General features: G+C 38.4%; 2 protein-coding genes across 3 annotated transcripts in view; both read left to right on the top strand.

Moving 5' to 3' along the window:
- The window catches only part of LOC126752492 (lysosomal alpha-mannosidase), a 155,784-nt gene that overhangs the window by 119,953 nt on the left and 19,089 nt on the right, over positions 1-16,742 (top strand). The gene's annotated exons all lie outside the window — the stretch shown is intronic.
- LOC126752490 (cGMP-dependent protein kinase, isozyme 1) overlaps positions 1-16,742 on the top strand; it is a 52,464-nt gene that overhangs the window by 34,983 nt on the left and 739 nt on the right. For both annotated transcript variants that reach the window (XM_050463322.1, XM_050463321.1), the window contains exons 2-9: positions 49-1,798; positions 2,230-2,754; positions 12,985-13,496; positions 13,561-14,011; positions 14,876-15,245; positions 15,763-16,214; positions 16,270-16,433; positions 16,503-16,688. In XM_050463322.1, the coding sequence (XP_050319279.1) occupies positions 233-1,798; positions 2,230-2,754; positions 12,985-13,496; positions 13,561-14,011; positions 14,876-15,245; positions 15,763-16,214; positions 16,270-16,433; positions 16,503-16,688 (4,226 nt within the window). In that variant the 5' untranslated portion in view covers positions 49-232. The remainder of the gene's footprint in view (positions 1-48; positions 1,799-2,229; positions 2,755-12,984; positions 13,497-13,560; positions 14,012-14,875; positions 15,246-15,762; positions 16,215-16,269; positions 16,434-16,502; positions 16,689-16,742) is intronic.

Genomic DNA, 16,742 nt, shown 5'->3' with positions numbered 1-16,742 from the left:
TTTAATATTATTTTATATTATTCAAATTATATTATTTTATATTTTCAGGTTGTACATCAGTTAAGCGCAAATTACACAAGAACACCTTACAACCAGCAAACATTTGGATCACATACTAATTCTGACAGCACATTATTTGAAAGTTCTGAATTCTCAACGCATACCGCTTATTGCGGCTTATATTTAGATATTTGGTAATATCAAATCTCCCAACACCATTACCCAAACGAACATGCACATAGCCAGCAGTGACCTGCAAGAAGAAGAAGAAGTACCGCTTGACTTACCACTTAAAGAAAAAGAAAATCGTCGAGCTAATACAACAAAAATGATCGCTAACACCCAACCGGAGGCGAGCAGTTCAAAGCACAGCGTGCGCTTCGGCATCTCGCGTAGCCAGGAGGAAGAATCTAAGCCCACACTTTTGGAGGTGGAAACTCCCACGCACTTTGGCCGCATTTCACCACTGCTCTCTACCAATCTACGCAGCTACGGTGCCGGCATGGCTGACGTCGCTGGCGCCACCACTAACACCATACCGCGCGCCACTAACTTACGCTTGAAATTTCGCAAGAGTCACACTTGCGGCAGCCTTTTTGCCAATTGCAATTGTAGCAGTCCACCAGCAATGCCGCCCCCCATGCATACGGCCGGCAGCGGTAGCAGCAGCGGCAGTACGTCACAAAATTTGAATGCGCAACGCTCCAGTTATGCGACCGCGCCTTGCATGTTCAATTTTTCGATATCACCCACGAATGCGGACCTCTCCAGTCATAGCGCCTCCACGCAACACACATCGAGCGGCTTCTATTCGCTCTCCACGCAAACATCGTCCGCTACATCGGCACAACTATCGCGCGATGAGAGCATGAACGTCAGCTTCGACTGGTGCGGCGGCCAAGGCGAGGGGCGTTCGAATAGTCTCGACAGCGGTGTTGGTGCTAGCGGTGGACAGTCAGCCACACTGCCGCATCGCAAACACAGTCCAGTCAGCTTTCGGCTAGCAAGCGTTACGGAGAACGAGCACGCTTCAATAGAGAAAACGCGCAACGCCACAGCGAAGTCATTACAAGTGCCGGGTACTGCTACAATTACAGACGCTGCTGTAGTTGCGCCGGTTGTGTCGGCAGCGATCTCACCGACCACAACGCGTAAAAACGAACGCAAAGCCAAACGGTTCTTTCAGTCCTATTCGCATCCAGATACGGATTACATCTTCACCGATGCCAATAAGAAACCGTCGCGTGAATCGCTCATACAGATACATGTGCAACATCAGCAAGAACCGGTCATAAAGACGCGTGACGGTAAATTAGAATTCAAACAACCGAAACGTTCGTCCTCACCGAATATCGGGCAATACCAAGTGTTGGACGTGGCTGTGCACCCTGACATCCTTGTGAAAATCTCACCAAAACATTCGCCAGTACCGGGTTCGCACTACCAAACGCAATCGCCACAAAGTACACCGCGTTCGGCGCAGCAGCGGCGTCGCTTATTACAACGTTCACACGAAATCGACTCGGGCGGTTCGACATCGGAGTCCGAGAAGAACTTTGAGTCGCCGCCGGTGGTAAATGCAGCGGATTTAAAATTACAATTCGGCAAGGAAAACAGCATACAAACGACGGAGAAGTTGACGAGTCCCATTAAGTCCAGGGCTCTGGTTGAGGACGCGAGTTTCGATGCAGCGCAGAAATACTTTGCGGAAAGTGGTATTCTAGGACCGATCAATACAGCTAGTCCGCTGATCAGAAAGACGTCAAAAATATTACAGGATGCCAATGTGCATGAGCAGGTGAGTCAACAGACCTGTGAGAAGCGGGAAAAAAGTCTAACTTAACAGAGCTGAGGAAACATAAAACGGTGCTTATTGGAAATTAGAAACTTCGAAACTAATATTTTAGAGTATGAGGCCAATGTCCTCGTTTGAGTAAAGATTTCTGAAACGTTAAATATTTCTTTTGGCATTTGAAGCAGTTTTCTGTACTTTTGTGTTTCTTCAGCCACAGCTTTTCATAGTTTTGAATTTTTGTTGAAAAAATTCCCAAATTATTGATTAATAATCCCATATAAACTTGTAACCCTTCGCCATTAATTGTTCATTATCGCAAAACTTTTACAAACGGCAATAAAATTCGTATCATTTTCATTAATATTTATTGTTCTCTCTATCTCACTCACTCACTGCTGAATTACTGCAACGCTGTAATGCTCAACCATTCATAGATTCGTAAAACATCGATGATATTGCGTGCCAACGGCGGCATTAACAGCGGCAATAACACAAACAGCAACACGTCACCAACAACGACAACAACAGCGACGCCCAAGCTACAGTCACCAACGTCGCCGAAATCGAAGGCACTGCCATTGGCGCCCTCATTGGCGTTGGTATCCGCGGAGAAACCCAAAATCCCCACAATTGATGAGAATAGCTACAGCAAGCAAAATAACTGTAATACACAGTATAATGTCTACAGTATGGAGAGGCCCACACCATTAACCTATGCCCACAACAACAACAGCAGCAGCAGCAAGAGCACAAACGGCTTGAGTACACCACAATCACCGCACACCATGGCGACCACTTGTGGCTTCAGCCCCAACGTGACGACAAAGAGTTGTAACGTCACCGACGATCGCGATGCCCAAATAAAGAGTATGCAGGGCGAAATCGTCTCACTGAAGGATGTCATAAAGGCACGCGATGCAGAAATCGCTAAGCTACGCAGGGAAATACACAAATTGAAGGTGAGTACCGGGATTTGGGGTGAAATAGCATGAGAACAGGAATGATTGAAGAAAATTAAGAAACAGCCTTCTAAACCCATTTCCACTTAAATAAACTGAGGCGAGTAATATAGTAAAGTATGTGCCTGAAAAAAATCGATCGAAAAGATATCTGAGAGAGATTTAAACGACATGGTTCATTTTGTTTGGCTATAGGTCTTTAAAGGGGTATTCTTGTCTTGGAGTTTATCTATAGATCTTTGAGCATGAATTTTAGGTAATTTTTGAATTGACGTAGAAAAGGCAATTAATACTGGTTAAAAGTCTTTTCACATTTCTGATCAAATTCCAATTTATTTTGTTTTTTACTCTCTACTCTAACTCTAATGAACCAAGTATGTACCATTTTGGTCAAAAACTTTTACCATTTTTCCGCTAGAGACAGTGTTCCATCAGTGTAAAACTTTTCTGGTTTCTCGGCGAAAAACTGCGACAAGTAATTTTCACAGGCTTCTCTTGAAGCCAACTTTTCTCCATTAAGAGACTTCTGCATTGACCGAAGTAAATGGTAGTCCTATGGTGCAAGGTAAGGGCTATATGGTGGATGCATCAACACTTCCCAGCCAAGCTCTCCCAGTTTTTGCCGAGTCATCAAAAATGTGTGTTGTCTAGAGTTGTTCTGATGGACTTGATGCTGATAAGTTCTGGCCGTTTTTTCAATTGCTTGCTTCAATCTCATCAGTTGTTGACAGTAAAATGTAGAATCAATCGTTCGACCAGGCTGAAGCTGCAGCTCATAGTGGATGATTCCTTTACAATCTCACCAAACACTCAGCATAATCTTCCGAGGCGTCAATCCTGGTTTTGTGACAATTTATTGAGCCTTACCACGCTTGGACCATGATCTTGTTCGCACATTATTGTCGTATTTGAGCCACTTCTCACTTCACAAATGGTTCGATTTCATTTTGTTTTAGAGATCAGAGATTGATTCCTGGTCTTCGTTTAGAACTACCTTCAGAAGAGTGAAGTGATTTTTACAACAAAATGTTTATGCCAGTCTCTCTCTGCAGCCTCGCCTCTTCGTGCAATTTTACTGCAGCTTTATTTCTTAAATTTACACTTTAAAACAATAAAAATTGAGGTAAACAAAAATTAGCTTTCACTTGCACAACACAGCCCATCAAGTTTTCCAATCGAAACCAACAATAAGCGGTTTGGACGGCACACTTCAATTAATTAATTAAACACAAAACCCAACAGATACTAGAATATTATTTATTATCACAATAAAAGCCAATGACTGTGTACTTATAACAATTACAAGGGTCACTTACATACCTAACAAACATACAGTCATCTTCTTCATTCAAATTTTGAATAAAAATATTTAAACAGCACTTTTCTGGCGATTATAAAACAATTTAGTTGAAGTGTTCCCGAAATGCTTGATAAAAGCAAAAACGATACCAACACAATTAAAATATTATTAGCTCATCAGCACACACTTAATTACAACAATAAGTAGTTGAATCTGTTTTATGCCCATACGAAAGCTTATAGCACTTGTTGTTGTTGCTGCAGCAAGTCACAAGCAGCCAATTTGCTATGAGCGCTCGCACTCGCCGCTCGCCACTCGCTCAGTGTAAATACAATTTTATAACTACTTCAGCAATTACTGCATACTTATGTTGTTGTTGTTCTAATCTTTTTTTCTCCTTTTTTGCCTTCTTTTAATTTCGACTGATCATCAGCGTTGTTAGCATTGCCAACATCGCGCACAGCATGCACACAAATAAACGCTCATATATTTCACGATTTAGCTGTTGCTTGAGGCTAACGTCTCCCCGGCGAGGCGTCCGCACATTGGCTTGGTGGGCTCTGATTTAATCGCCGCAGTGCCGGAGCGCCCCAGTGTCTCAGCAGTAAATCAAGCACATCTGTTTTTGCGCCGATATCGATCAGTCGTGTGCTGTGACACCGGCGTTTTTTCTATTGAGACAGATGGTGGAAGCTGTTACGTTTAGTTTTCAATAATTTGTTAGCATGTGAACTAATATTTCATGCTTTAGCACATTAGAATAGAGTATGTAGGGCATGCTGGATTAATTGGTGGCCCATTTCACAGTTACGGTTAATCAAGCAGGAGATGCTCTCCATTGTAGCAAACTGTTTTCAACCTTAGCTCCACTTCCATTCCAAATACTCTGATTGAACTCGCTTATAAAAAATTAAAAAATACAAATAAAAGTTTGGCAATAAACTTTATGAGTAATACCATATATAAAAGCTCCGTTATTTTTAGTTTTGTAGATATAATAAAATTTTAAATAATAAACCGAAACACACTCATAAAGAAGTCGACCACACCACTATAAAAAATGTACTTTATTTGCATACATATGTACATATATATAAATACAAACTCTAGGCCAAACGTTTACCTTCTAACCCACACCTTTTCTCCAGATAAAAAGTTGCACCCTTAAAATAATCTGATGACTGTCAAGCGCTCTTTACTCATACTCATAGGTTTTGAACTAAATGTAACAACTTTCAATTGTTTGGGTTAGTATTGAAAATAAATACCATAAATTCGCACGTTTTTCTCTGGAGTATTGCCACAATAAATTATGTTCGCTTGTGTTACCAGAATTCGCCAAAACTTAACAAATTGTTTTCAGTGTAATGAAAACACAGCCATGGTTGAAGACAGTGAAGTTGTAAAAAAGGTACTCCTATTAAATATTGAGATTTTATGACAGCTTTTGTCTCGAAAACAAACAACAAAATACAAAAGAGACGAGCGATTAAGGAATCACTAAAAATTATCTTAACCGCACTTTAATAAAACTGCCCCCGGACGCGTTGTAACAGTTTTTTTTTCTAAACAGATGACGTCTGTAAGTCAATATTCATGTTGACGACATTGCAATCGACAATAAATCATAAAAACTATATCTAATATATTTTAAGCAATAAAAATTATATGGCTGAAGCATTATTTATAAGCAAACAAAAAATTTAAAAAACGCTCAGGAACATGTAAAACCAGCATGGCATAGAAAATTAGAAAAAATAGTTGATATAAAGTATAAATACTTCCTAAAGCGATATTCTCTCAGGTTAAAGACAACAAGTTAGTATAGTTCAGTTCGTTTCTCTCAGCGAACTTAGGTTTTTTATAAGGCGGATACTGTTACAATTGCCAACAGAGATCCCACTTGGACAGCCTAGAACACCCGCTCGCTTCGACAAAGAGCTTTGAGCTTACGACAAGCTTTTTTAAAGATATACATTTGTGCAGCTCCAACGACATGATACCGTTTTGGACATTGTCCGGTAAGAACTCCTACGATTGCGTACTCCTGAAGAACTACTGAATTTTGTTAGATGCAAGCAGTTCTCAAGCAGGTGCTACTGCGTTCTAATCTAGGCCAGAAGGACACAGGAAGTGGTCATCGACCAACGGCAACTAAACTCAGGCGAATTCCATTGGTTCAAGGCTATAACGCGAAAGGCGTACTTAATGATTAATCGTCGCACCTAGAGGCTTGGTCATATCCGAAACAAATACGATTATCCTTTGTGAAGAAACCCAGTAAATAACTTCAAAGATAGAATAATTTTAATGGTTATTGATGATGGGACGTCTGTTTTATTACTGTATAGCTGGGTTGTGCGGGACCTTAATCTACGCTGGGCTGTCACTAGTTCATGTGTCACAAGATCCTTTTAGCAAAGCTCTGTGCTCCCAGTAACACAAACCTCTCACTAATTGTTAGTGTTCTAACAAACCATTGTCCTTTCGATGTCCAAGCTGTAAGGTTGAGAAGTGAGTGAGCTCATTGCTCTTAGAAAGACTAGCCTCTTACTACTTGTCAGTGTGGTAACAGATCATTGTCCTATCGCTGTCCATGCTGGAAGGTTGAGAATCTTAACATGCCTTAGTTTCAGAAGCGGTATGAAAGAAAACGAGTTAGAAGCATCTCAAGACTTCCTTCTTGATTTTGCGCCTGCGATATCAAGACTTAAGCACTTGGGAGCTCACACTTTCAGATATCCTCCATGACTGATGATTGGTGGGAGTACAAATTAAACGCCTGAGCAAATTTGTATTGGCATTGCTGACTTATGAGATCGAACACAAGAGTTCCATTTTTATGACTTCACAAAATACCGCAAATAGTAACGATATGTATACTTTAAGTCAAATAGTTAGACTGCCTCCCAACTAGTAAATAGTAAACCACGATTAGAACTAGTCAATCGAACATACTTCTATTCCCATATATGTATGTAAGCAAAAGATGTTTTTACATGGAGGTATCCCTTTTAAGAAATCGATTATACTTGTATGTACTCCAGACTTGTACTCACACTAAAGTCTCTCATTTCAATAAAAAATTAAATTAATTATCATAAATACAAAGTTCTTATTCTCTTTTGGACTTCTTACGTCAGTAATAAAGGATATATAACATATACATACTTCCATTAAAATTAATGATTTTAGTTAATTTTCAAAACTTATTGAGTTCAGTTATCTTTAATTGTGAGGTAAATACATTATCTTCTCTGACCACTTTCGTATTTCAATGAAAGGTTTCTATGATTTTTTGAAACTTCTTGCTTTAGTGGCAAACTATGTATATACAATATACACTCACATTATAGGTAGATATAAGAACCTATCTCACGGCCAATAAGGCACAGGAGAGCATAATAAATCAGTGCAAAAATGGCTGCATTTATAAAGCTTAGATGGGAACGCACACCACAGCTGAATTTATGGTGATATGAACGACCGAATCGGCATCCATAGCTGGCATATATCGCACTGGATAGCAGCAATTGTAATATTTTGAAGCATATGAGTTTGCATATAGTTAGTTAGTTAGTTATATATAGTTAGCAACTTGAATTCTTGCGGCACGCACTCAATTCTTTATCTGGGTTAAAATAATAAACATATGTATGTATTCAGATACAATGCCTAATTAGTCTCTCGAAATGACATACATATGTATGTACACTTAGTCGTATGCATTTACAGTGTCGGACAAAACTCATTGGACTAACTCGAGTCTCACACATGTTCCGTCATAACTTTTTACATAGATGCATTAGAAGAATAATTTTTTTTGCAAAAGATGACCACATATTCTATATTTGCAATATACTTTTATGTAAAATAAATTTTAGACTCATTGGCTTTAGCTAAATATGAAAATAAATTAGTTTTAAATTAATATTTTACTGAGTAGCCATTATTTTTTTTTTGATTGCAACAATCTTTTAGGCATAAATGAAATTTAATTAAATATGTGAATCATTTATTCCAGGCTTTAATACATCATGTTTATTTGTTCCTCTTTAAGGTTGCCATAAGTTTTTAAGATTCATGTTTGACCATCTTATAACATAAACTTATTATTCCAAAAATCAATCCTTCACAACTTTGAGGATGTGCCTGGGGTCATTGACATGTTTGCCAATCAGGCAGCATTTTTTGATAGCGTGAGGAAACATTTGGGTTGGCAGTATTGGAACCCATCCATGTTTTTACTATTTTGACTATTATATTTACCATGCTTTACTGCACCCTGCGAATATCGACACTCTAAACGCTTCATGTTGGTCTTCGTATACCTGTCATTCCATCTAAGTTCTGTAAATTAAATTTGGACTCATCTGAAAACAATATCGGCTTCCATTGCTCTTCAGACCAATTTATATGCAGTTTCGCAAATTCCAAAGGTGCTAACCGATTTTTTTGGAAATATAAGATTTTTTTACTGCACGGAAGCTAAAAAGACCAACATCAACGGCGCGCCGTTGTATTGTACGCGTACTCTCTCTTAGTTGTGAGCTATCTACAACATTGTTTGTTAATATCTGGGGATATTTTATAAACTCGCGCACTATTCGCAAGTCATACTTTACCGAATTGACTCTGGGACGTCCTCCAATATTAAGTTTTTTAACGGTTCCTTCACGTAAAATAGCAAAAACAGTTGTTTTCCCCAGAGAATAATTTTTTTAAAGCTTCTTTTCCACACATTTTTTGTGAATTTGCTTACAATTAATAATTTAAGTTCAGTTGAATGTGTTTTGTCTATATTTTTATCAAAAATAATTTTTTAGTAGCCTTATTCGGGACAACTTTAAATATTTCACAACACACTCGTTATCATTAAAATAAACAACTCGAATAAGTGTGATCTACGATTTATAATAATTATAATTATTGTAAGTACCTGCAAAATTCTTTTCCCGCCACATAACGGTAAATTAATTCAATGGAAGTGGTTATTTCGATATCCAAAGTGTTAGTCCAATGAGTTATGTCGCACGATTTTTTTACTTTTTTCCCTTCCGTTATAATTTATAAATTTTACACAAAAGTTAAAAAATATTATTGCATTGTTTCTTAATATAGAATATGTGATCTATCTTTTGCAAAAAAAATTATTCTTCTAATGCATCTATGTAAAAAGTTATGACGGAACATGTTAGTTAGTCCAATGAGTTTTGTCCGACACTGTATATACAAATATTTAGACGCAGCGTTGAGGCGGAAACACAAATAGAAGGCATGTTTGAGGTGCCGTTAGCTTTGTGGGAGTGTTTTCTTCTTGTTTGCAATTTTACTATTTTGACATATTTCGGCTAAGCTTTATTGCCTTATTATTATTTAATTTTATTTTTGCTCGAAATTATGTGCGAGTGTAAATTATCTGACTAATTTTAGAAACTTTATGAGCAATTCTGTAAACAATAAGAAGCGTAACCACCTAAATGAAGGCATACTTAAGTATGTACATACTTCAGGCAGTATTTGAGAACTTTGTTACCGCCAGACAAACAACATTCAAAATGCGCAAAATTCTTTTGTCATACAAAAAAATATGCTTTCTAATTTCAAATCTCGCTTTACACAACTTTTCGAAAGTTGTATTTCGCGTGTGGTGGAAAAACTCGAGAAATCTTGAAACTACAAAAACTACCATATAAAGTAAAGCAAATATTTTGACAATCAGTGCGACGCAAAACCCCGGCGATATAATATACATTTATTATATTTGCAATTCTTAACACTTTACAACTAACTGCCCACACAAATAAAAGTATGTACACACATGTGTAATGTGTATCTCGCCCTAGGTGCAAATTATCAATGCAAATATGATATGAAATGCACACAGAGAAATAAATTAGGATTTGAAGTAGTAAACACCACTGGAGCATTGTGGCGCAGGCCAAGCAAAAATTGCAAAGGCAAATGGAAATTCGTCGACTGACATTTGCACCGACACATTGACACCGCACCGCACGCCAGCGAATGATTTGAATACTGCTTTTGTTGTTACGGCTGTCACTGACGTCAAATGCAGCGCACAACAATGTGATAGACACACACATAGACATACATATACATAGATATACATATATGCCATATGCATAACCTTATGTAACGGCAAATTATCCTACATAACACACAGGCCAAAGCGCAGCATCAAGCAAGCGCCTTTGTGGGAATCATTCATGTGTGTCTTATCATCTGCATTGCTAAGTGCTCAGACTTCACAGCAAGTCACTGATGTCGCCCTTATGATAGCGCGTCGCGCTCGTTTGCTTTATTTCTGCTCAGCCTCCGTTATTTGTAAATTTCTAAATGTGTTATCAGCGCATCAGTGTTGTTTGTGTTTATTTGTCCCTCGTTCAAATGTAAACGATTCAATTTAGATCTTTTGCTGCCGGCGCGCTGCGTCGGCGACCAGAGCCCAACGATCGGCGAGCGCAGTATCAATTACTTAGCATGCTTTATACGAGTATACTTAAGTATGTATATCACAACATTTTCGAGTGCACTTTCATTGCATTTACTTAAATATTCCATAAATAAAACTTATTTTGTTAAGAGCTTGAATTAAATAAAAACTAGTTAAAAATAACGAAAGCATTTCTGTGGAGGCCATAAAATTGGAATCAAAGCAATTTTGCTTCCTTAAAACTATAATCATGTTCTCTACGAAGATTTTCCGAAACCAACTTAACCGTTACTGAGGTAACTGAAGACTATGAAATTACTAGAGCTCTGAAAAAGAAATATTCTAAGATATTTGTATTCTTAAGTCCTGGTGATCTTCACTTATTCGCGATGAGATTTCTACCGTCACTTAAGATTTATGAGCAAAGTTTTGAGCTTCTTGCTTGTTCATTTTAATTTCATTTTTATAAGAAAGCGTTGTTTTTATTTCAGAGCTGCTTCTAACCTCTTCATGCCCATAAGACACTACGAAAGGTTTTAAACTCTCAGTACTTTTTATTTATGACGAGAAGGCTTTTCAAAACATTTGAAAGTCAAAACAGTTTTTTTGTAAATTTTGTTAGATTGCCGACGCTTCATTCTGTGTGCTGTAAATTTCGTGGCAAACTTAGTATACCCTGTTCAGAGTATAAAAAACTAATATCCGATTATTCCTTCGATCATTTTCTGACAAAATATACCTATCTAGTTCCTGTGAAAATTTAGCCGTTTTGGAGAAATATTTCTCACCAACTCTGAAAACAGCTGCTCTGTTACACCCAGCAAACAATCTAAGCATCGAGATTGATTCGAAAATGAGCTGGAAAATGAGTATAGAGAAATGTATTAAAAACCTTACACGACAGTAGAAAATGTATTCAATTCCTACATATGGGGAACTGGTGTGGTGGCCAAAATTAAACAGAGAATATAATATTAAAAAATTATACTTGTATGTAATACAGAGGGTTGTCTGTGCAGCAGATACCCGGGCCATTAGGGCGTGTCGGGCTGATGTATCACGTCCTCTCCTGTATCAACTGCCCATAAAAGGTGTCAAACAAAAGGTAACAACATTTTCTGCTATACAAATCAATGGAACATGAAAGGTTATGGATATAGCGATATCCTGAATCACTTCAGAGCAAAACTAAATAAATCAGTCTACATACATACATGTATATCCTTCCAAAGTTGGATTTCAATAGTTACTTGCAGATGAGAATACCCTCTAGACGTGAATGGAATAGAGTTTTAGTACTAAAAATGGAAGGAAAATACTATCTCAATCTATACCGACGGATCCAAAATGAACTGCAGAGTAAGGACGGATGTATTTTTTTCCCATATAAAAAAGTTAATATTTTATTAGAATTTTTTATTGTCACAAACATACACTATTAACAAAGAAATTTTGAAATTTTCGGAAAAAAATATATTAAACTCGGCCATTGCGACGCCATTTTCGGTGCCCCTCGGAAAAAAGATGCGCTTGCTTTGGCTGGATAACTCCTTAAAGGATCATCTAAGTGAAAAATACGTGTTTTAGTTAAAATCTTAACTTAAAAAAACTGAGAATTGGATTTTTGGCAGACATTTTTAACAAAAAAATAAAATTTCAGTGAACTGAAAAAAAATATATTTGAGTTATGTTTTTATTCGTAAAACATACTGCCTTACATTAATTGAGGTATATTATGTATGTAACAATATATGTAAGTATACATATTGTTAGTGCGCTTAAACAAACGGTTGCACGTGATGTGCTGAGAGCATTATCACTTGACAGAGCATACCAGGCGTACCATCCGCAGTTTGAGCGCCACTGCATTAATTCATTTTATTTGCTTTGATCGCATTTCTGATTTAACCAAGTGTTAATTTGTTTTGTCCATCGCTGTGATTGAAATCATTGAACATTTATAAATGCAAACATATGCACATACAATTTGTGGAGAGCCTTAAGTACACACATGAGTACGACAAATACACATGTATGCCTATAAGCAAATGGGGGCAGTACGCCGGGGTAATTGAATTTATAAATATAATTTAAACATTTTGCATACGGGCAATAAAATCAGATCGCGTGATAAACATTGAAAAACTCTGATGACACTTTGATATTTATTTATCTTTAACGATAAATCTGTTTTATTAAAATTTTGCTGACATACATATGTATGTCCAAATAATGGGAAATTGTATGCTTTTAACTTAACAAAATTAACCTCAATGCTTTTTTATTTTGAACCCAATGCATATTCGTTTATTTTTTTAAGTGGTCGAAAAATAAATTTAAATATGAAATTTGAGCTGCTCAGTTGAATATATTAAGACAACATTTATTATTATTTTTTGCGAGATTTCATTTACTCAGTCAATATACGGAAATGTGTGTTTTCTAATTTTAATTTTTTTTTTATTATCCTTTGCAGAGCGTTCTCCAGCAAACGGCCAATCCGCTGCCCATAGCCATCGCCGATCTGCCGCCATCGCCCACAACACTCGCGCCTTCGCCCAATAACTTTCTACTCGCCAGTTCGAATCAAATTTGCACCGTCTGCAAGAAGAACTTTGAAGTGGACGGCAGTTCAAACCTGCGCATGGGACAACTTGCGCTGGAGAATAGTAACTCAGTTGAATCGAATAGCAGTGATGCAACTAGCGCCGGTAACACCACTGTAACCTGTGCACTGGCCAATAATGCCAACAATGGCATCAACAATCAGCCGGTGGAGATCGCCTTGGATGCGGCTGCCGCACAAACGGCCAACGAGGCGGCGGCCGCCGCGCTCCCAAGCAACGGGCTCAAGGCGAAGCTGCTGCCAATGGCAACGCACCAGCAGACGCCAGTGCTCAAGAAACAGGGTGTCTCCGGTGAGAGTTGTGAGACGTCGATGCAGCAATCGTTTAACATACCAATACCAAAATTCGAGAAGGATTTCAGGTGCGTAAATATACATACATATATCAAATAAAAATTAATTTTTAACCCTTGTATGCCTTTGCAGTTCCAAGCAACTCATCAAGGACGCCATTATGGATAATGATTTCCTCAAGAATATCGATGCGTCGCAAGTGCGCGAACTGGTGGAATCCATGTATCCGCTCTCAATCGCCAAAGGCGAGTTTGTGGTGCGCGAGGGTGAAGTGGGCGCTCATCTCTACGTGTCGGCCGAAGGTGAATTTGAGGTGGTCAAAGGTGGTGTTGTACTGAGTGTGATGGGTCCTGGCAAAGCTTTCGGCGAACTTGCCATTCTCTACAATTGCACGCGCACGGCGTCAATACGCGTCTTATCGGATGCACGCGTCTGGGTACTCGATCGGCGGGTCTTCCAACAGATCATGATGCGTACTGGCATACAACGCATTGAAAATAGCGTGAACTTCCTGAAGTCAGTACCGCTTCTAAAGAATCTCAGCATGGAGGTGTTGGCGCAAATTGCCGATGTGCTGGAAGTGGTGAGTTTCCGTAGTATATAAAAATTCACTGGACTTCAGAATATTATCTATTTATGAAGAAGAATCTCTAAGATAATTCATAATGTTTTCGAAAATATCGAGAGTTGAAATAATTTTTATACTGGACTTTAGTACTATGTGTTAGAAGCTTCATCCTCTTTCAAACTATGCCGTCAACTACTGAGCTTTCCGAAGTTCTCGAGCTTTGAAGCAGGTTTATTACGGCTTCTATTGATTACATGCAACATTTTATTTGGAGGATTCAACTTTGTAGGAAATTCAGATTATCCTCTAGGTTGCTTTGAAATCCTAGACTTCACTGATAGAAAATTGGTTTGATTTTTTTTAGTTTGACTTCTGAGAATGTCCTTTCAATTAATTTTTATTAACAAAAAATATTTTGTGTTTGTTTAAATTCCGAAATTATATTAAATTTTAGCGATATTTGTGGTCCACGATTAAATTATAATAGTAAAATCAAACCAAAAAAGGAAAACTACTCGTATTATTTCGGAAAACGCGAGGAGTTTCTTCAATACCCGCCGAAGTCACACACCAATTTGCAATGCATAAAAAACACGTTTTCATAAAAACAAAGTATTATCAAATCCGAATAGTGACTTACCTCAGATACAGCATCAGAACTGAGTACTCGAACAAGAAGAGACGCAGTAAACAAAAAAAGGAGAGTGTATCGAAGAAACTTGAACTAATCTGGCGTTCGAATAAGAGAATACGCAATAGTGATGTAATTTAATTTTTTTTAAAGTTCCTACACAATGTCTGCAAAATTAAATTTTATTTTTATTTGAAGTATATTATCTATAAAATTGGAAATTTATATAAATTACTCTCCATCAACAGGAATTCTATCCAGCCGGTACTTACATAATACGTCAAGGCGCCAGCGGTGACACTTTCTTCCTCATCTCACAAGGTAGCGTTAAGGTTACACAAAAACTAACGCCCACCTCGGAGGAGAAGGAGATCCGTACGCTGGAACGGGGCGATTACTTTGGTGAGCAGGCTCTCATCAATGAGGATAAACGTACAGCGAATATTATCGCTATGGCGCCGGGCGTTGAATGTCTGACGTTGGATCGTGATTCATTCACACAGCTGATTGGTGATTTATGCGAGTTGAAGGAGAAGAACTATGGCGATGAGAATCGTGTGCTGGCCATGAAGTATGCTGAGAAGACGAAGGAGATTTTCGGCGCTAATGTTAAGCAAGGTAAGCGAGTTATGATTTGACTTTGAAACCGTTAAAGAGGGAATGAAGCGAAGCGACCATATTATTAATAAAGCAGTCCGTAGTCCAAAGTGTACTTCATAAGCTTTTGGGAACTTTATCTAACTCAAGTGTTCAAAGAGTAATATAGTATTCTGGAGATACTCAACTCTGAAGCCATCTGTTAAATGTTGGTTGATCTCAGACATATTAGCAATCACAGCCACTTTTTGACAGTAATGGGATCCCCAAGTTATCTTAAACGGATTTCAGGTTTAGCCCTTATCTATAGGACTGAGTGGACTTATGTAGTCCTTCTACATGAAAATCCTTATTGTTCTAGAATTACAGAAATCCAATTTTGTAAGATTGGTCTTGAGTCTGGACTGTGGCTTAAAATAAGGCGAGCAAGCAACAACATTAGATAGCAGAAGATTTGAACAATATCTCATACCAATAATTTACATTCTATTTCGAAACTAAAAAACTATTTCTCCTATGTATTTTCAATCACTTACAGAGTTCCCTGACATGAAGCTCACCGATCTAGAGGTTGTCGCCACACTCGGCATTGGCGGTTTCGGCCGCGTTGAACTTGTCAAAGCCTACCGCGAGAATAGGGTTGACACATTCGCACTCAAATGCCTAAAGAAGAAGCATATTGTCGATACCAAACAGGAAGAGCATGTCTTCAGCGAACGCACCATTATGCTAACGTGCGATTCACCTTTCATTTGTCGTCTCTATCGCACATTCCGTGATGAGAAGTATGTGTATATGCTGCTCGAGGCCTGCATGGGCGGCGAGATTTGGACGATGTTGCGTGATCGTGGCTGTTTCGATGATAACGCGACACAGTTCATTATCGGCTGCGTTTTGCAGGCATTCGAGTATTTGCATGCGCGCGGTATTATTTACCGAGATCTCAAGCCAGAGAATCTAATGTTGGACGAGAGAGGTTATGTAAAGTTGGTAAGTGTGGTTGTTTCTTAGGCAAAAGAGAAAAAATTAACAAATTTGATTACAGGTGGACTTCGGTTTTGCGAAATATATTGGCAACAGCAGCAAGACCTGGACATTCTGCGGCACACCGGAGTACGTGGCGCCCGAAATTATACTAAACAAGGGACACGATCGTGCGGTCGACTATTGGGCTTTGGGTATACTCATACATGAGTTGCTCAATGGCACGTAAGTTGCAAGAAACGATTTATTTGATGCAGAGATATTTGATGCTTTTTCTTTCTATTTTTGATACAGTCCTCCCTTCACCGCCACTGATCCAATGAAAACATATAATATTATACTGAAAGGTATTGATATGATCGCCTTCCCTAAGCACATGTCCAGATCGGCTGTCCAGCTGATTAAGAAGCTATGTCGTGATGTGCCAGCTGAGCGTTTGGGTTACCAAAAAGGAGGCATACAGAATATTAAAAAGCACAAGTGAGTATGAGTTTCGGAAATTCAGACGATATTGGCATCGATTACTTATGAAAA

This window comes from Bactrocera neohumeralis, chromosome 3, assembly GCF_024586455.1.
Source record: "Bactrocera neohumeralis isolate Rockhampton chromosome 3, APGP_CSIRO_Bneo_wtdbg2-racon-allhic-juicebox.fasta_v2, whole genome shotgun sequence".
NCBI lineage: Eukaryota > Metazoa > Arthropoda > Insecta > Diptera > Tephritidae > Bactrocera > Bactrocera neohumeralis.
This window is presented reverse-complemented; position numbering and strand designations above follow the sequence as displayed.